Source organism: Salvia hispanica, chromosome 6, assembly GCF_023119035.1.
Source record: "Salvia hispanica cultivar TCC Black 2014 chromosome 6, UniMelb_Shisp_WGS_1.0, whole genome shotgun sequence".
NCBI classification, from domain to species: domain Eukaryota; kingdom Viridiplantae; phylum Streptophyta; class Magnoliopsida; order Lamiales; family Lamiaceae; genus Salvia; species Salvia hispanica.
This window is the reverse complement of record NC_062970.1, coordinates 38,540,300-38,561,753: the sequence shown is the minus strand read 5'-3', so window position 1 is coordinate 38,561,753 and position 21,454 is coordinate 38,540,300. Positions and strand designations below refer to the sequence as shown.

Below are 21,454 nucleotides of genomic sequence, written 5' to 3'. Positions count from 1 at the left end.
CTCCCACAAGGAATTTAAATTCAAATCCTAATTTAATTAGGATATGTCAATATCTTCTTAGATATGACAAGATTTGGTACTCCCTCCGTCCGCGAATAGGAGTCCCAGTTGAGTTGGGTGTGGGTTTAAAGAAAACTTTGAGTGTAATAATTTAAGTGTGTGATAGTGGAATGCGAGACTCATTTATATTATTATTTGCAATCAAAGTGGATTAAAATTAATTGCAGCTTCTAAATTAAGGGAAAAGTGGGGTCATTTTTTATACTCCCAAGATAAAATGTCTAACCGGGACTCCTAATGGCGGACGGATGAAAATGGCCAATCGGGACTCCTATTCGCGGACGGAGGGAGTAAGATATTCTAGCATACTTATATTTATTCATGGAAGAGAATAAATAAGGGATCAAATAATATAATAAACAATTCCTTCTTCCCTATTATATGAGATTTTCGAAAATCTCATGGTAATCAAAGGTGGAGTTTTCGAAAATTCCAAGGTGGAATTAAAGTATAATTGGACTTTGGATTTAATTCGGATAATTATCCCAAGCAAATAATTAAATCCAAGAAAATAGGATTCCTTCTCCAATAATAGTGATGGTCGAATATTTCAAATAATTGGGTAGGATATTTATGAAAATCCTATTTAATCTCACTCAACCCTTGGGAAAATAATTCCCCACAATTATATTACTCCGCATCAAATATTCACACCAAATCAATCATCTCTTTACTTTCTCTTCCTTTTCTCAACGCATTGACCTTTCAACGGTCACGTCATATTTTTCACATCTTTGACTATTCAATAGCCATGTCATATTTTCAACAAGTTGACTATTCAACTCAATCTCAACTCTCATACACAATTAGGTACAAAGACATCATGTAATTAATCACTCATCAATTAATCCACATATCATAGCATTTAAGGCATTTAATGCAAAAATTTTATAACCCGAAAATTAGGGTTTGAAAAAGTGGGGCGTTACATAGATAGACAGCTTTTTGAGATTATTCAGACTCCCCAACTCTTCAAGTCTGTATCCTTTGTGCTTGCCCACTCTAAACCTGAGTGCTTGCAGATTAGTTAATCTCCCTATCTCGGCAGGCAACTCTACACCATGGCAGATATAAAGATGCCGTAGTCTAATCAAGTTCTTCAACGTACTTGGCAGCTCTCGCAGAGATTCTGTAGATGCATTTAAGGTTTGCAAGTTACGGAGCTTAGAAATCCAGTCCGGCAAATATTCAATTCCTGTTCTTGAACATTAAGATTTCTCAAATGAATCAACTACTTAATAGAACTCGGCAACTTTTTAATCTTGTCACAGTCAAGACTGAGAGCATGCAGAGATTCGCAACTCGAGAACATGGCATCATGACTTTCACCATGGAAGATTAACGTACGCAAAGATTTTATTGTTTTTACTGAGATGTCAATTGAGCAATCTTTTCCATGAAACAAGTATCGGATGGGTGTCATCTGGAGAACGTAAGATCTTCTGAAGAGCACTTGCAAGATCATGCATCACAAAACTCAAAACATTTCCATATCTATCTCTCTCTCTGCAACTTGAAGGAAAGAGTTGTGTACAAGTACATTCGAAAACGTGTCGGCCTCAGACTCCATATCATTTGGTCCTCCATTTGGTTGAAGAAACTGTTCCGCAATCCACAACTCAATCAACTCCTGCTTCATAATTTTGCAACCTTTAGGAAAAATTGAGTAATACGCGAAGCACATCTTGAGTGATGACGAAGGCAAACGATTGAAACTCCATTTCAATATATTCGAGATACTCTTGGCTTTTTCAGTATCTGAGAGACACCTTTCTTTGAAAACGTTCCACTATTCCATTGATGTACCTTTAAGCACTCCACCAACTACATTAGCAGCTAACGGCAATCCCTGACATCCTTTTGCAATTTCTGTTCCAACAAGCTCATATCCTGATTCAACATCTCCATTTGGAAAAAGCTTTTTTTTTTTAATTATGAGCCAACAATCTTCATCTGATAAGACATTCAAATTATGAGTGTAAAACGGTTCCACAAATGAAGCAACTTCTGAATTCTTAGTAGTGATGATGATTGCATTTCCCTTTGTAGAAGTTACTTTCGATATCTTATCTAAATCTTTTTTCCATTTTTTAACATCTTCATACCGAGCATTATCAAGAACAAGGATATAAGTAGTATCCTTCAAAGCTTGCTGAAGCCCCTTGAGGATATCTTCCTCGGTCTCAACTCCACCAATATTAGTATCTGACGTCAACATCGAAAGGATTGTTTTGAAAAGCATAACTGGATCAGAAATTCCAGAAACATGAACCCACACATGTGATCCAAATCGAGCTTTGATATCTCCATGATTTAAAACTTCCCTAGTTAACGTTTCTTTTCCCACCCCACCCTTTCCGACAACCGCGAGGATGGAGATAGCTTCTCCCTGGATACAAGTTACGAGCTTCTTAACTAGTATTTCCACATCTTCTTTCGTTCCAGTAAAGATTGGATCGGGGATGACTGAATTATAGGAAGCACTTGAAGCAGCAGGTCCTGTCAGTGTCACGGTTTTTCTTTGAACATTAAGCTGACCTGCCTTCTCGATCATACCGACGAATTTCTCATTGATTTCTTTGACGTGCATTAAAGACTGAGAAATTCCTTGACGTGTTTGTTTGGTTGGTTGACGTGCATTAAAGAATGAGAAGCTTGATTGGACCTTATAATTGGCATGATAGTTGAGTTCGTCTAAAACATCATCAGCGTTGAAAGCCACGGCTTGAAGATTCCTCAACCAGATCTGCACATCAATGTCTTCGCAAATGGAGTTTTTCAGAACGCCATTCAAGTAACTCTGCATAGTGACCAAATGTGACCGCAGCTGTTTGTAACCTCCATAGGAAGAGTACTCTTGCTTGAAAGTGTTGACAAGGCTATTAATAAGTACTTCATTGGCCGCAAAAGAAATATCTCCTTCCAAGATTTCACTGAGAGAGAGAAATGCATGTTATGAGAGCAGAGTAGATGAAAGGGAAAGGGTTGATTCCATGAGCAAAGAAGAAAAAATTGATACTTACTTTGTGTGGGTATCGACCTCGATAACATCTAAACGTCGTAATTCAGTGAGACACTCTAATGCCTCCCATGAGAGCAGATGCTTCAACTTGCTGCAACTGGACAGAGATAACTGTCTTAGTGGCGAGAGTTTTTCAAACCATTCAGGCAATTCTTCAATCCCAAAATTCTGTAACTCTAGCTTGGAAAGAGCAGTGAGATATTGCATTGATTCTGGCACCTGCTTCCAAAATTCGTTTCCCCGTAAGCATAACTGAGTAAGTGATTTGCAACAAACTCCCAAGATGGTATTAAGCTTCCCTTCAATAAAATCACCAGTCTCTCCACTGACATCTAGAGTCAACTTTTGCAAGCCGCCAAAATCCGAACTCTCAACACTACATGATACGAATCCGGGTAGCGCTAAACCAAGGAAAGTGAGGTGAAAGAGGTCACAAAGAGCCAAGCCGCAACTGGGGTCAGATTCGAGCAAAGGTTCTCCTATCCATATGATGTCCAAATGCTTGTCAAAGACCACCATTGTCTTTGCCATCGAAAGAGCTTCGCGTGAGTACCTTGCACGCCTCAATCGGAGCTCGGATGAGGAAGTTATGGTCGTTTTACAAAAGCTGCGCAGTCCAATAAGCAAAACGCCCGACAACAGTGAAAACGCCCGGGCACGGCCCCAAAACGCCCGGCCGGGCGTTTTATCTCCGAGAAGACTTCAACAAGGCGGGATTTTGAATTATTTTTGAGTGACTTTTCATCTCCTAATCTCCCACATCTATAAATAGGGCCTTTTGTATCTTTTGTAATGGATTAGAGATTAGAGTTGAGTTTAGAAAAAGAGTGTCTCCTTTGTGAGAGTCCTTCCCCATGTTGGGTGAGATGAATGTTTGGAAAAATCCATGGTCGGGCTATGGTTACTTTGTGGTTAGCCCGGGGTTAGCCACTTGGTAAATTCACAACTAGCACCACGTAGCTAGTGGCGGAGCTTGAATGAGAGTATACCCTAGGGGCGGAGCTCGAAAGAGTATACCTCTAGTGGCGGAGCTCGAACGAAAGTATACCCTAGTATCGTGTAGCTAGCGAGTGAGTCGATATAAATGGTTACTTGGATGAAAGTTGCCAAGGGTTGCCATCATCTTTTTGGTGGAGGTCCTTCGGTCTTCAAGAGGTCATTTGTTCACTCCTCAATTTCTTCCATTTCGATCCCCCTCGTCCATTTTATTTTTGTTCTATCTTTTTGTGGGATGGAACACCTATCTTTTTTAGTGTAATATTTATTTAAGTTTCAATGTAATGTGTTTTTATGTTATTGTTGTAGTGTTTTTAGTTTGTACTAGTTTTTAATTGTGTTGTTACTTTTTACAAGAATAAGTCTTGGGCTAATTTTGGAGATTTTCATCACTACAAGTATTCATGAATTGAGGAACACATCCAATTTTCAGTTCTCTAAGACGAGATGATTTTGCGAGGCAGTCCATGACCATTGTTACATTCTCTAGGCTTCCTAGTTCAAACAATTCCAGTATCTCAAGGGACGGTGTCCAGGACTCCACCATTTGACGTGGTATTTCTGTCATCTTTCCGCAATCTGCGATCCTTAGCACACGGAGGATGATCCCTTTGGAAGACTGCCCTCCTCCATCACCTGGTTTGCCAATCATCTTTCATATTTTGACACTTCATTATATTCAACTCCTCCAGACAATTAAGGGTGTCCAGCTCATCTGGTAACTTTTCCAAGTTGGCGCATCCAATAATCTCCAATTTTGAGAGATTTGGATTCTTAGAGAATAAGTAGTCTGGGAGACTTCCCAATCCTTGTAAATCACGTATGGTGAGCGATACTACATTACTGAATGAAGAATTCATGGAAATCACCTTCTTCAATCCTATCAAAGAAAGAGATTTGAGATTTGTCAAGTGCTCCAACCTCGGAATTTGCTCACACTCTGAGCACCCGGCCAGTGTTATCTGTATCAAGTTAATAAATGGCCCATCGCGTACAGCCATCTCCTGAGTCCATAATGGATATCTTTGGCCTTTGAATCCTACAATCCCCAACTTCTGGAGGTGTGTGTGAGGTTGGAGGCCTTCCAATACACTCTCATCATTTATTGCACGCTTTCTCCGCTTCTTCCTTGTTGCACACATTGTCCAAATTAGAAATATGTACTTCTCCTTTGAGATTGTTCAAACTGTTCAACTCTTCAATTTTACAGCCCTTGTTTTTGCCCACAACAAAGTGCTTTAGTGTTCGGAGATTAGTTAATCTCCCCATCTCAGCTGGCAACTTTACATCCGAGAGAACATAAAGATGCCTCAAGTCAATCATGTCCTTTAATGTGCTTGGCAATATCTTTAAACTTTTTGTATCGGCTCTTAGTGTTTGCAAGTTATGGAGTTCACCAATCCACTCTAGCAATTGTGAAATCCATTACTTGGAAATATTAAGATTCTCAAATGTACGAATTTCTTAATTGAACTGGGCCGATCTTTTACTCTGGTAAGTCTAAGAGTACGTAGACTTGGATAGTCTGAGAGCATGTTAACAGAAATTTCACCTTTCTAGAATAACGTTACGTGCGCAAATCTTTCGCCCCTTCTTCAACAGGAGAGTTGGAGTACCGCACTGGGATCAAGCCTTCTTCAAGAGGAGAGTTGGAGACAGAACATGCTAGATCATGCAACAAATGTTGCATCATGAAACTTTCCTCTTGACCATTTTCACCTCTGTCAGCAATTTGAAGCATTGACTTTTCTACAAGTACATTTAAAAACTTTTCTCCCACAGACTCCATGTCATCTACTCCATTTGGTTGAAGAAATCCTTCTGCCATCCATAGCTCAATCAGCTCTTGCTTCACAATTCTGTAACCTTTTGAGAAAATCGAACAGTATGCGAAGCACATTTTCTCTGATGATGTAGACAAATTCAGATAGCTCAATCTCAATATTTCCAAGATAAGTTGCAACTCATCTTCTGAATGCATTATTTCTGCCGTCAACACCCAGTCCTCTTGAGATTTACCATGAAGAATTCCTCCAACTAAATAAGCTACTAACGGCAGAGCCATACATCTTTGTGCAATCTTTGTTGCAGTATTCTCTAACTCTGATGGCACATCTTGATTTCCAAAAGTTATGGTTTTGATTATGGACCAGCATTCGTTAACTGTTAAGACCTTTAGCCGATGAATGTGAAACGGCTTCATTTTCTCAAAAACATCGGTATCGCTGGTAGTGATGATAATGGCATTTCCCATAGTAGAAATAACTCCATTCATAGAATTTAGAAAATCTTCCCACATTGCATCATCATCTCAGACATCATCAAGAACAAGAAGACAAGTTTTGTCTATGAAAGCTTGTTGAAGCCTTTACAGAATGTCCTGCCTACTCTCAACTTGATCAGAAGTAAATGCTGCAAGGATTTTTGTTAAAAGGTCGTCTGGCTCATAAATATCATCAAGATCCACCCAAATGCGTAGTTCAAATCGAGTCTTGATGCATTCATGATGGAAGAGTTTACTAGCCAACATTGTTTTCCCCGTTCCATCCTCGCCTTAATTGCGAGGATATTGAACACCCGCTCTCTTTGATTTGTGGTGTTGGTGATGAGCCGGTCCGCTAATTCGAGTACATCATCATCTCTTTCAACGAAAACATGATCAGAAAGGGAAGAATCAGTTTCTCCACTAGCATGAGGCTGACTAGGCGCAGCCACTGGACTCCCCTTGAGTCCAAGATTTTTACCGTCATTGTTGATGGACTCCAGCTTCTCATTGATTTCATTGATTCTTTGGGCCAGAATAGGGGATGGCAAGTATGTTAGTACCTTAGCCTTGATGGTGGAAGGTTTGGCAATGTTGGTTTCTTTGGAGAGAGAATGACAGGTCCAAGCTTCTTCAGCCACTGTTTGAAACCGGTAGTGTTGAAAGCCTCTTTATTGCACAAGGACAGTTGGACATTTTCAGACTCCTCATCAGCGTTTCCACATTCTTGTAAATACCACTGCTTGGTTGAATCTTTGTCCCGAAGTTGATCACGTTTTCAATTGCAACATTAATGGAGGCGGCAGCGGCTTCTAGTTCCATTTTTGTGATCCTGCATGTGTAGTGACAGAGCCAGATTTTAGAAACAAAAATGGTGCCAAACTTTCATCTTTCATATATTTCTTCTTTTTACCGCCTTGTTTGGCAGACCCAATTTTACATCAAAATTCTTAAAATACGCTCGTTTGGGAACCACCGCCTGAAACAGGCCATTTTTTACTTCTGCTTTAGGGAGTTACACATTTAACAAATGCATAACTCCCTTATTAAGGGCAGTAGCATTCACTACGGCGGTATAAGTTGATATAATGCTACGTTTATTGTTATTTTTAACATTTTCTTACCGTGTTCTTTTCATTAGATTTTTCAGCAAATCTTGTTATATTTAGTTTCATTCTTACATATCTAGGTACAATAAGAAATACTATTAGCCACCTAATACTAATAATATATATGACTGTATTGCCCATGGGATTTGAGTTCATGATACAGATGCCAAAAATTTGAGTAGAGATTTTAACAGATGGAGTATTCCAGGAGATGTTCAATTATTAACTCAATTTTTAATTGTTAACTACAACTAATTTAAAATCATAAGATTTATAGAGATGTAGTGTTCTATAAATTGTCATATATAATTTAGTTTTATTATTTATTAGAATTTAGAAAAATAAAAAAAAACTACCATAATTAGAGTTTTAGATCAAAATGTCAATATAGTGTATAAAAAATATCAATACGATTTATCGAATATGTCAATAGAGTTTTGCATTGACATTGAAAATGTGTAATTAACTCCGCATTTAGCAAATGCGGAACTCCATAAAGCAGATTCAACAAAAAGGGCCCCGCCATGGAATTCCAAATGAGCTCATTTCAAGAATTTCGTATCAATTTTTCAATTTGTAGAAAATAAATTCTTTTAGGCTATGTTTGGTAACATAGAATTAGAGACGTAGAATTGGAATTGGAGCCTTCAATTTTTAATTAAATGTTTGGTATCATAAAAATATTTGGATTTGGAATTGAATTCCAAATCTTTCAATTCAATAATTTGAATTTCATACCAAAAGTAGAAAATTGGAATTCCAAATAGTCATAAAATTTCACTATATATCTACAACACACACTTCACACACTACATACACTGCACACACTTCTCAGACTATGCACATTCACACAGTACACATATTTCACACACTTCACACACTATAGACATTTCATGCACTATACACACGGCACACACTACACACAATTTACACACTAAACACATTTTATACACTTCACGCACTACACACATTTCATGCACTACATACATTTCACACACTAATCACATTTCAAGCATTCTATTTTTTAATTTTTTTTTAGATTTTAGAGCTTTTTTGGATCTGAACCGAACCGAATCGATAAACAGAAATTTTTCAAAAGTTTAAACTAAATCAAACCAAAAAATTGTAAAACAAAATCAAATTTGAAATTTTAGTTTGTGTGAAGCGTGTATTTTGTATAAAATTTGTAAGTGTGTGTATTTCATGTGTTATGTGTGTGCAATGTATTTAGTGTATAGTGTGCAATGTACGGAGTGTGTTATTTTGTATAGTGCATGAATTTGTGTGCAATGTGTGTATTTTGTTATAGTGTATGTATTATGTGTAGTGTGTGTATTTTTTTGTAAAATGTGTGTAGTGTGTGTATTTTGTGTATAGTGTGGAGTAGGGGTGGCAAATCATGTGTGTTGTGTCGTTATCGTGTCGACACGATAACGACACGACACGACACGATAACAACAAACACTAACACGATCCGTTAAGAAAACTCCATACACGAAAACGAACACGACCCGCTACCCTCAGACACGAACACGACACGAACTCATTAACGACACGAACCACTTCGGGTCAACACGATACGATAACAACACATATATGACACAACACAATAATGACACTATAATAAAAATATTATTATATATTAATATTATTTCTAATATTAAATTTTAAATTTTAATTATAAAATTTTAAAATTTTAAAATAAATAATAAAATAATAATATTATAATATGTTAATATTATTTATTAACGTGTAACACGAACATGACACGAGTTTTCGTGTCGTTAACTTGTCGACACGATAAGGACACGAACCCAATAAGCTTTGACACATACCCATTAATTTCATGCGGATTCGTGTCGTGCCAAAAATTGTCAGCCTTAATATGGAGTGTGTATTTTGTGTATAATGTGTGTATAGCATGTGAAGTGTGTGAAGTGTATGTATTTTGTGTATAATGTGTATGCAATGTGTGTATAGCATGTGAAGTGTGTGTAGTGTGTGTATTTTGTGTAAAGTGTGTGTGAGTATGTATTTTGTGTATAGTGAGTGCAGTGGCGAAGCTAGAAGTTTTACGATGGGGGCCCAAATTACTATTAATAGTTATAGGATTTTTTCGATGTTCATGCCGTCGGAAGCTCGATTATTTGATATTTTTAGTTTTTGCATAAGTATAACGGATGGAAATAATTTTTTTATGATGTTTAAATGCCACCATAGAAAATATTAATGAAAATATAATTTATAACAAATAGAATACAATAATTATTTTTTAATCTTTTTTATTATGATTATAAAATGACAAAGAATTAAATTAGTATAATTAGTGGTACAAAACAGAACAAATAGAAATTATGTTCTAAAATATTGAAAGTGAAAAAAATAAAATATACACATTATACTACATAAACATAAATAGAATAAAAAAAGTTGCATATACAGAAAGAAGAGGGGGAAAATTGTATAAATACAAAGTAGACAAAATAAAAGAGGAAAACTGTTACAAAGGGAATCAAACTCGGGCCACTTAGAAAAAAGACGCAGTTCCTGACCAACTGGGTTAACAAGTTAAACATATAACAATTTATCGACATATACCCCTAGCCCTAAGTGTGCGTGCAGTGTATATGAACATTCAATTTCATATCAATTCTTTTGATTTACCAAACATAAGAAGTGGAATTGAATTGAATTTCTTCTAGTTCCAATTCCAATTGCAATATCAATTCTAATTATGTGTACCATTTCCTTGTACCAAACGGAGCCTTATGGTTTTAGCCCGTGTTTGGAGTTGAGATTTCGAAAAATAAATTCTTTTAGGCCATGTTTGTTTGACATGGATTGTGTACTAGGAAAGTAATCTGATTCCCAATTATTAAATTCCAGTGTTTGATGAAAATGTAGAAAGTAATATGATTCCCAATTATTAAATTTCAATGTTTGGTGAAATTATATGAAAATAAGGAAAGGAAACTGATTCCTAAATTTAGGGAAAGTTACGTACTAATTTGTGTGGATTCTTTTTCCTCTTCTAAACCCAATTATTCTTTTTCCTAGAGAAACGGTAATCTTCCACTCCTCAAACATCTCACCTACCTCTCACTCAAATCGCCACTCTCTCTTAAATCTCTCTCTATCTCTCCCTCTCTCTCTCTCTCTTATCTATCGCCTTCCCCTTTCACTCTCTAAAATCTGTCGCCTCTTTCTTTCTTTCTTTGGAACATATTTTATTTCCTCCATCTCTTTCTTAGTCTGGCGAAGATAATCTAAAGAATTAAAATTGATCACAATCTTTAAATTAGTTTTAATCATCCAAAGATTCACATGTTTCAATACATAAAATCACAATACAAGTATACAACTGATCGTCTTTGTTTTGTTAAGTATGATATTTTAGTTTCATTGTGTATATGAATTAGTCATTGTTAAATTTCATAAATTTTTAGTTCAAAATTTGAATACTATAGTCTTAAAATCCTACCATGTTTCCAAACGCAAGAATAATATTTCTCATCAATCATATTCTCTGTAATCATTTTCCAAGGAATCATAAATATCAGAAATCATAATCCTAGAAATCACAATCCTAGAAATTATAATCCCGATAATCATTTTCCTTAATAACTTTACTTTCCAGCCAAACAAACGTGCCCTTAAACAAACGTGCCCTTAAAGTTTGCTCTTTTTTCTTTTCAAAATGTACAACGGACTCACTTTTTCGGCATAAAAAAACTCTGCTAAACAAAGTCATTTCTAACTGACGTGAAAATTTGAAAAAATGCTGATGGTGTAACTTTTATGTGTAACTTTACACTATCGAAACAGTATATCCGATCTAGATTTAAAAATTAACAAAAGGAATGTTATTGAGTGGAAGATTCTAAAACAAAATTAAATTGTTGGTAGTAAGATATGTTACCTTTAGAAATGCCAATAAATCAGGGAGGTGATTGGTGACTCCATCCACAAAAGAAACCCTGGCCAAAATAAAAAACTAAATATTTAAAGAGTAGTAATTTAGAGATATAATGTCTTTATGCCATAAGTATAATTCTTATTTTGACTAAGAGTAGTGATTTAGAGATATAATGTCTTCAAGCCATAATACCCCTATGTCTCTTTGACATAAAATTAATTCAAATATGGACTAATATATCCTAATTGGATTATACATGCCAAATCAAAGTATATATATCCGTATTGATTTTAGCTAAATTGTAATATTCCGTTTTCATTAATGCATTAGATTAGACATTATTTTTACAAATATTAGGCAGATTTTTATATTTTCTTAAGAGTAGTATTAGGAAGCTAGTATATTTTATTACTATATTATTTTTATATCTTAATTATATTTGTAATGTGCTTTGTAGATTATCTTTCTATTTTTTATACTTTTTATATACCATTAGTTAGTTTGTATTTTAATTTTTATATAAGATATACTCCGTATTTTGTATTTTATTTTTTATTTTGTGATTATAATATTGTTAGTTTTACATAATATGACTTGTTTTCTTAATTGTGCTATAAAATAAGTAACTATTTTAATTTTATATGTATGACTTTGAAGTTGAATATTATGGTTATAATAACTCAATTTTTTTAATTTTAAAAATAGTAAATAATAAATGAGTTAATAACATATGATTATATTTTTTTTATTAAGATATGACTATAGCGTTTCAAAAATGAAGAATTAAATGAAATTAAATTTGGGATTGTAAAGAATTACAATAAAATCTATGAAATTCCTAAAATCAAAATCACAAACTTAATTTATACCAATAAATCAAAAGTGTGAACAAATTTCCGCAAATAAAAAGGGTACTAATTGCAGTGGACGGACCAAAATTAATATGTCCAAAAAGGAAAATATTAAATTTATATTTTTTGTAAAATTATTAAAGCATTTGATTTTTTAATATTTTAAAATTATTTGTTTTATTATTTTTTCATATTAATGGAAAATAGCTAAAAATTGATAAACTTTTACTTATACATTCATTAATTTATTTTTCCAGCAAATTAAAAAAATAAATAAATCAACTATGTATAAAAATTATTCCCTTATACAAATAATCTTCGAACTTATATAGGAATGTATTGGAATATTAATCCATATCTTCCATATATATAGTTCCCATAATGAAGTCATCTTATTTATATCATACGTAATTAATACCCCTTATTCAAATTTTCCATTTTCTAGATGTAGGGGCAAAAAAGAACCTTTATAAATTGCAAATTTTATTAAAAATAAAATATAATATAATATTACTATTTAACCCTCGTTATGACATTATGGCTTGGAGACATTATGTCTCTAAAACATTTTCCTTTGACTAATTTATCCTTAGAGTGCTATTTAAAGATAGATTTATACCATTGAATACTACTCATTATACATATTCACTTCTTTGAATATTGAACAAGATTTGTATTTATAAATTACTAAGATAGATTTAAAAAAATTAATCCGATTATAAGATCTGATATTAAAATAAAAGTTAGTAAATAGTAATAACTAGCATCATGTTTATATATTTAATCTAAGTATAGATAAAGTGATTTTTTTAGATTATGAAAGCAAAAGTGCAAAACGTCTTCTTTTATTTAAAAATTTTGTTTTGAAAATTGTAATGTTAATTTTTAGTTTTGAGTTAGGAATACTAAATTCATTTCTTAATTTTCAATAAACAAACATCAACTAATTTTAATTTTAAAGTTAGTTTCTTTGTGCAACTTTCTCCTAAAACACAATTTTTTAAATATTATTTTAAATTGTTTCCATTAAACTTCACAAACATAAGAATTAAAACTTTAGAAAATAAGAATTAAAATTAAAATTAAAATTAAAAAATTCTTAAAATTAAAACTGTAAACTCAATTTGCTTTAATATATTATATATTCCATAATATAGTGAATAATTATAAAATCTTTTTAACTAGAGTATTATTAAACAGATGAGTCAAAAACCATGTTATTATTTTGTAATCGATGTTCAACATAATGTTCCAAAAATTCAGAAATGAAAGAAATCAAAATTTTTTCAAGTAAAAAAATCAAATTAAAATTATAAAATTCTTAAAATTAAACCTTAAACATATTTACTATTATCATATAATATCAAATTTTAATTTGTTAGATAACATAGTAAATTGAGCTAGGAACTCTAATATTTTACAATTAGATTAAAAAAATATTAATTATATAGCTTTAAAATGTTAAATAGATGGGTTAAGAACATGTAAATACTTTAAACGTGGTTCGACTATAACATTCCAAGAATTAAAAATAAATAAATTAAATTTTTGTCTAAAACTCATAAATCAACAGTATATATACCCCATCAGTATTCATAAACTACTCATCATATATCAAATTTTAATTTGTAGCATGTTATAGTGAATTGAGCTAAGAATTATAATATTTTACAAGAAACAAATAAAATAGTTGCAATATAGCTTTAAGATATAAAATACATGAGTTATGAGAAAGTGATTATTTTTTGGAACGAAGTTTAATGTAACGTACTAAAATAAGAACTTAAAGAAATTAGAATTTTGGAAAGTGAAGAATTAAATTAAAAACTATGAAATCCTAAAAATCAAAACAGTAAATTAACAGTTTTTATTTACAATATAATACTAATATTTTAATATGTTGCATGTTATAATGAACTAAGATAGGAACTCTAATATCTTAGAAAGAAAAAGAGAACATATTAATTTTATAGTTTTAGTGTATAAAATAGGTGAGTTTAAAATATATAATTAGTATTTTTTATAAGATTCGATGTAATGTTTCAAAGATCAAGAATTTAAATAATTAATATTAGAAAGTGAAGAATCAAAATATTAGAAATTGATAATTAGAAGTATTAAATTTTAATTTATTGCATGATATACGGATTGAGTTAAAAGCTGTAATATTCTAAAAATAAAAAGAGAAAGTATTAGATATATAGTCTTAAATAATAAATATATAAGTTAAGAATATGAGATTATTTTTATTAAAGTGACCATACTATTCCAAAATTTAAGAATTTATAGAAATTAATATTTTGAAAGGAAAATAATTTAAATTAAAACAAAATCAAACCGTAAACTCAATTAGTATTATTGCATATATAAAAATTCAACTTCTTCCATGCTATACCTAAATTGACCTAAGAACTTTGATACTTTAGAAAGAAAAATAAATTATTAACTTTATAGCTTTTGTATTAAACAAATTAGTTAAAAAAATCTGTTTTTTTATGAGCTTTGACATCTAAATATTAATAGATAAAGTAGGAGAGGAAAAAAAATTGAGAATACATTTTTATAAATAAAAATAATATTGATATTAACCAAAATAAACTTGACCAAAAGAAAAAGTAGTACTCCATAAATTTTATATTTGTATAATAGTGAAATTATTAAACTTTTTCATACTATTCATTCTTACACATTAGAAAATTTTTACGTATTTAATATACTTTTTTTTATAAATTTCTGAAAGATTTAATTATCATAAGATTCACCCAACTTTACGTAAATATGCTGTCAACATATATTTCTCATGATTAAGGTATTCTAATTCATGACCTCATTTAATACTCCTTATTAATGGTTTAGGGGCAACAAGGTATATATACAAAATGTAAAAATAATCAAAAACTAAATATATGGTGAAAATTACTATTATATCCCCATTATGGCATTATGGCTTGGAGACATTATGTCTTTAAAATATTTCCATATTTAAAATGTGGTCCATTACCATCTTTAACTGATTTAGAAAGTGATATTAGATGCATTACATTCGGGAAAATGCTACACTTAAAGTTGACAACATTCAAAAAATTTAAAGCATGATAAGTTGCGAACTATCCAGATATTTTCTTAAATAAATACTTACGGGAAAGGTAGAAATGAAGCAGGATATAGTGATGCGCCAATGGAATTGAAGGAGTGCTAACAAATTTGTGAGTGAGTGATCAGTTCTCTAGATCTAGATCTGAATCTGCTCTCATTTTGGACCTTGGTTGGTCGACGACTTAAATTGCTTTGGTCTTTGTCACCATTCATTCTGTGTTTTTTCTTTTCTTTTTCTTTTAACTTTTTTTTTTATTTTTATTAATTTATTTTTAAATAAATTTCTATATAAAGGAAGAAATTACAGCTCATGTCAACATGGCTCGAACTCAACACCTCATAAAATAACTAAACTCCGAGCCGTCCATACCCTTTCTTGAAAAGTTAATTTGCATAATAAAATAATACTCCATCAGAGGTCTTTGACCAAATACTTAACTATATTTGAAGTACTTTAGCACATAGAACTATTTCATTACTCCCAGTCTCGCTCTAAATTAAGCATTCTTTACTCAAAATTTTATATAATTTTATTTTGCAAGTTAAATGGAGATGAAAAAAGTACGAGAGAAAAAGAACATAGAGTAATGTTTTCATTTTTAAAAAAATTGGGTCATTTAGATTCAGTTATCCCAAAATAATGTACTCCCTTCGTCCCACAAAAAATGTCACACTTACGGAATGACACGAAATTTTATGAGATTTTATTTTATGTGTTGAGTAGAGAGAGAAAATATATTTTTATATTATAATGAAAAAGAAAATGTGAAATCTTTTATGGGACAAACTAAAAAGTATGAAGTATTACTCTGAATAGGACAAATATAATATTAAATAATTTTAAAATTATAATTATAAAATGACTTCATGCATATATAATTCATTTTAAATGGAATATCATCCAATCGAACTTAAACATTAAATCATTTTTTTATACACTTTACATATTAACTCTAAATTTACGAAACCAAAATAAATTCGATATGTAGTTAAAATTAAATTGAAACAACAAGTCATTAACATCTAAATATTTTATTATTAAGTATTAATTTTTTAAAATTACACTTTGTATGCTATTAGAAGTTCTGATTTATATTTTGGCCCATCTGTAATTAGGATTCTCGATTCACTTCACTATAAATATTTAGTGTATCTTATATTCCACTAACTCATTATTTTCACATGTTATTATAAGTGAAGAATCTTTTTCCACGCACTTTTCTGTATGAAATATTTGTTAAAACTTGTGTTGAACTCGGTGGACTCCTAATTCTGGATAGATAAAGTAAATTATATAAACAACTATTTACTCCATATTCTATGCTTGCTTAATTAGTAACGTCATCATCCTAGCTGATGATAGAGCATCCACATCCACGTTCTTGTCAAAGAGCATGGATGTGGACCCAAACCCACTTTTATTTTTTTTCTCTATGCTCTTCCGCAAGAGTACAACACATGCTCTTCCGCAAGAGCATGCTCAAGGGTCCCACCAATCTATTATTCAATTTAAATACTTCCATTATTTAAAACATTTCCACAATATTAAAATGCATTAAAAATAACTGAAATACTATTACAAATTACTAAAAAACAAAAAATTACATAATTAAAATCCTAAAAATTAAAATTTACATAATTAAAATCCTAAAAATTGAGGTTGAGAGAGTTTTTTGGTATAGTGTGATTTTTTGTGTTGAAATGAAGGTATTTATAGATGAAAGTGTGAATTTCGAGATAAAAATACTGAAAAATAAATTAAAAGTGTGGAAAAAATTGGTAATTTTATAGGGAAGTGAAAAAATATTTTTTTTATTAAATCTGAATTTTCAGATTTTTTTGAATTAAAAAACAAAAAAAAAATGATAAACCAACAGCCAATCAGAGCATGCCATTGCCCGTGCTCTTGCCGTCGGCACGACGATGCTCTTAGCTAAGAGCAGGGCCGTGCCGTCGGCAAGAGCACAACGGTGAGCACGGCTCTTGCCGTGCCATCGGCACAGCGGGTGCTCTTGCATAAGAGCACCGCTGCAGGTGCTCTTAAGTTGATTTTTCTTGTACTCTATATGATGACAAAAAAACCATACAATGAAATTAAATATGATACTTTGAATTTTAAAAAATAAATTAAAACGATATTAATCTTTCACATTCAATTATTATATTATCGAATAATTTTAGAAATAATAAATTTTGAAAATGACAATGTGTACATATACTTAATTTCTTACTACTATCCTTCAACTAATGAATATTCATTAATTTGATTTTTCTTGTATGCTCCATACTGACTCAAAAATAATGAAACAAAATTAAATTTAATATAAAATAAAATAGTAAAAAATAAATTTAAATAATACTCCCTCGTCTCATAAAAATATGTGCATTGTCATTTATGGAAAATTGTCCCCAACTTATTGCCCATATATATTATATATCAATTTATATACTACAACTTGTTTCACTATGACGCACCATTACAATTCATTAAACACTTATAATAATGTGTGTCTGACCACTAACACTATTTTAAGTTTTAACTAGATTTTTTCTCTTGTCTCTTACTTTACCTAATGAGCATTAATTTCTGTGTCATTTCAAATATACATATTTTTATTGGACGAATGGAGTATTAGTGATTCACATTCAAATATTTTATTATTAAATAGTTCTAAATATTGCAAATTATAAAAACGACATGTATATAAACTTAGTAGCTTAAAATTATGATCAAACCAATTAATGATTATTAAGTTGATTTCCTTGTGTACTTTTACTCAAAAGAACATGCAAACGGAATATATTTATTTTCAGATATTTAATACAGTAATATTATAAAAAAAGTAAATAAGTTACAAAAGAAAAATACCAAGAAACAAAAGATATCGTACAAATAAAATGCTTAAAAATTATGATAATATTATTTTATTAAATTGTGTAAGTCACATTTTAAAATGTATAAATTGCTTAATTATTTTTTTATATTGAGATAAATGATTTTATTGTTACTTCATTGATATCCTGTGTTGATTTGTTTTAGAGAATTTAAGGAAAAAAAAATGAAACTATAGGATAGTAACACAAAAGACAGATAAATGAATTAGATACTCTAAAATAATCAAATAAAACTATTTGAAAACATACAGTATTATATTAAATTATAATATTATTTTACAATTAAATATAGTACTGTAGTTTAATTGTGCAGTGTATTAATACTACCATAATTAAGTCATATGTTTAATCAATGACTTTTTCCTTAAATGATAATGTTAAAATATTTACTTCTATAAAATTATATACTCCCTCCGTCTCATAATAAGAGTCAAATTTTGTCATTTTAATCTGTCCCACAGTTAGAGTCATGTTTCACTTTTACCATAAATGATAGTAGGTCTGTTGGGGCTACCGCAGCGGAAGACACGGAAAACAAACAGGTCCTTAACAGATCTATTTAGGTGATTATGCATTCGACTCCAATTTCATGCAATAAACATAGATCTATAGATATAACATCAAATAAACACATAATCATGCAATTTGATGTAGATTCGATTGTTACCTCTTCTTGATCCATCATAGAATCGAAGTTGCTAGCTGTACCACCCGGAGATCCTTGGTTTATCGACCGTGAATCTTCAAACCTATTCCATTGTCCTTGACCACTCATCCGTGTGGGCGGATCTTGAATAATCAATAATAGTCTTGAAGAGATCTAGGAAAAACCAATACAAACACGAAATTGTCTAGATCTAATCCTATGAATTAGGATAGATCAAGAACAATAATCAAAACCCTAATTCTCCCACGTGCTAGGCACGAAATTCGAGACCAAGAGGGAGAGAGAGAGAGGCGCCGATTTCTAGGCGGCTAGGGTTAGGGTTTTGGAGTGTGTTGTCTTGTATATGATGTACTAGGGTTTCCACATCTCATCACTATTTATAATGAACTTGTTGGGCTAGGATGGGGATCCATGGAATGACTTAAGTGTTGGGCTCACCCATTAGATAATTAACTAATTAAATCAAATGACCCATGATTTAATATATTATCAATGGAATATTATTTTATTCCACTAAAGAATAATATTGCAATTCCACTTAAATCACCAAATTACAAATAACTTGGGTCCATTTTATTTTATAATATTTCCCGCGTTTAAGATTATCTTGATCTGTCAATTTAATTCTTTTGTCTGCTATGTGACTAGAATTAAATTAATTCTCCAAAAAGTTTTTCTAGTTTGAAACTTTATTTATTATTCGTGGAATAAATTCCAACTGCGCAGATTTCTGAATAATAAATTCCTCTTTCAAACACCTCATTGGGGATCACCCTTTTAGGGATTTAATCATACCACACTGGGCACGCGAATTCTATGAAATAATATTCCAATACCTTCATGTTATTCAATTACTACCACCCAAGATATCATGAACTTGAGTTACGTACAAACTCTCACATATTGATAAGTCAAAGTGGCGTTTGATTGAATAAACAATATTGATATTAATATCATAGACTAGAAAATACTAAACTCTCACATATTGATAAGCCAAAGCCTATCTAGGTTGTGAATACGTTTTTCTTCTTACTAGATCTGGCCAAGTCCCCTACTGGAAAACTCATGAGGAGATTCATCGAATTTCCCTACTTGACCTTCTTAGTAAAAAGCCTTAGACTTGTTTATTATATTTCAATAATAAACCATTATATTATATTATTTATTCTCATAAATAGGTAAACAAGTGGACGTGGCGTTTCTCGTATACATGCACAAGCTGACTGTACAAAGGCATGTACGCTCGAAGCATCTTTTAGTATACAAACCCCAACAATCTCCCACTTATACTCAAAGAATGCTTTCGAGTATACCAACCGCTTTATTGGCCTTGTGCTACACATTCACACACATTTTCTCCCACTTATACTCAAAGCAGGCTTTGGCCACTATGTACTCAAAACTATAATTCTTTAAAAGAATCTACCAACATAGTTTTCTAGAGTACATAAAACGAAAATATACTTGTAATTTATAACCTTAATTCTTGCTAAGGAGCACGATTATTTGATCAAAATATTTCTAGGCCATTTGATCCAGTGGAATAATTTTATGTGCCTTTCTCAAGTGCACTTATACATATTCCTCTATCAAAATCCATTATTTTAATCCTTCTGAATTTCTACTAATTAAAGTAGAATACTTATAGCAATATATAAAGTTTTAATCATGTCGAATATGATTCCCAAAACTTTAATTATACAATACCAACTTAACTTGGTATTAACCTTGCTATATAATTTGTGATGTAAATTTATGTATGAACATAATTACCTCATCACAATGACTAATTGGAAATTAGTCCTTATGACAAAATAAAACCGAATGATTGCATTCTTTGTTTTATAGTCATAAATTCCAAGAGTTCATTTATTTAACCATTTGTTGTGATCTTTAGAAATACTTTCTTTGGAAATCCAAAAGCAATTCTAATTTTAATAGCTAACTTGGAAATGTCTTTTAATGTTATTAGAGTCTTAGAAAGTGTGCAATTCATCACTTCTTTCATTCTAGGGTGTGAACCCTTTTAACTCTATCAAACATTACCTTAATTCCATTTATGAATATTCTATGAGACAAATTTAGCTCCCACTTTTAAAAGTAGAAAAATACCAGTCTCAATATTCTTTAAGGCTATTAAAACAATTTAAATAGTGCTTGGAGTTAAATTCATCCTAGTTTAATAAAACGAGCTATGAAGCTCTTATTAAACACTTAGAATTTAATCATTCATTAAGAAAAGCTCCCACTATTTTAATTATCACTTTCACAACAAAATAAATAAAACAATAACTAATCAAATAGTCAACTCTAGGCTTGGAACATTAAAACAAATTTAATGTGCATACTATATTTACTATACAAGAACTTCTAGTATTTATAACAAATACTTATCTTGTTTCTAGTTGAATTTAATTTACTTGTCTTGTAATCAATTATTGTGATTATTTTTCTTACACCTTTATTTGAACAAACGCGATCATAAGATCATTTTATTTTGTATTGAATCCATGTCGAACATTAATGTTCTATTGACTCATCAACAAAATAATGGTTCAAAAGACTTAAGGATTAAAGAA

At 31.3% G+C, this 21,454-nt stretch overlaps 1 protein-coding gene and 1 long non-coding RNA gene across 2 annotated transcripts; both read right to left on the bottom strand.

Moving 5' to 3' along the window:
• Positions 1-1,591: 1,591 nt before the first annotated feature.
• LOC125195290 (putative disease resistance protein RGA1) lies at positions 1,592-3,601 on the bottom strand. Its single transcript, XM_048093463.1, has 2 exons — positions 3,084-3,601; positions 1,592-2,993 (listed from the first exon to the last, which is right to left on the bottom strand). Exons 1-2 carry the CDS (start codon positions 3,599-3,601, stop codon positions 1,850-1,852), a joined length of 1,662 nt encoding a protein of 553 aa, XP_047949420.1. The 3' UTR covers positions 1,592-1,849.
• A 3,419-nt stretch (positions 3,602-7,020) lies between these two features.
• On the bottom strand, positions 7,021-15,553 carry LOC125192609. Its single transcript, XR_007171435.1, has 3 exons — positions 15,357-15,553; positions 11,370-11,427; positions 7,021-7,173 (listed from the first exon to the last, which is right to left on the bottom strand). It is a non-coding gene; the product is annotated as an uncharacterized LOC125192609 (long non-coding RNA).
• Between the last annotated feature and the right edge of the window lie 5,901 nt (positions 15,554-21,454).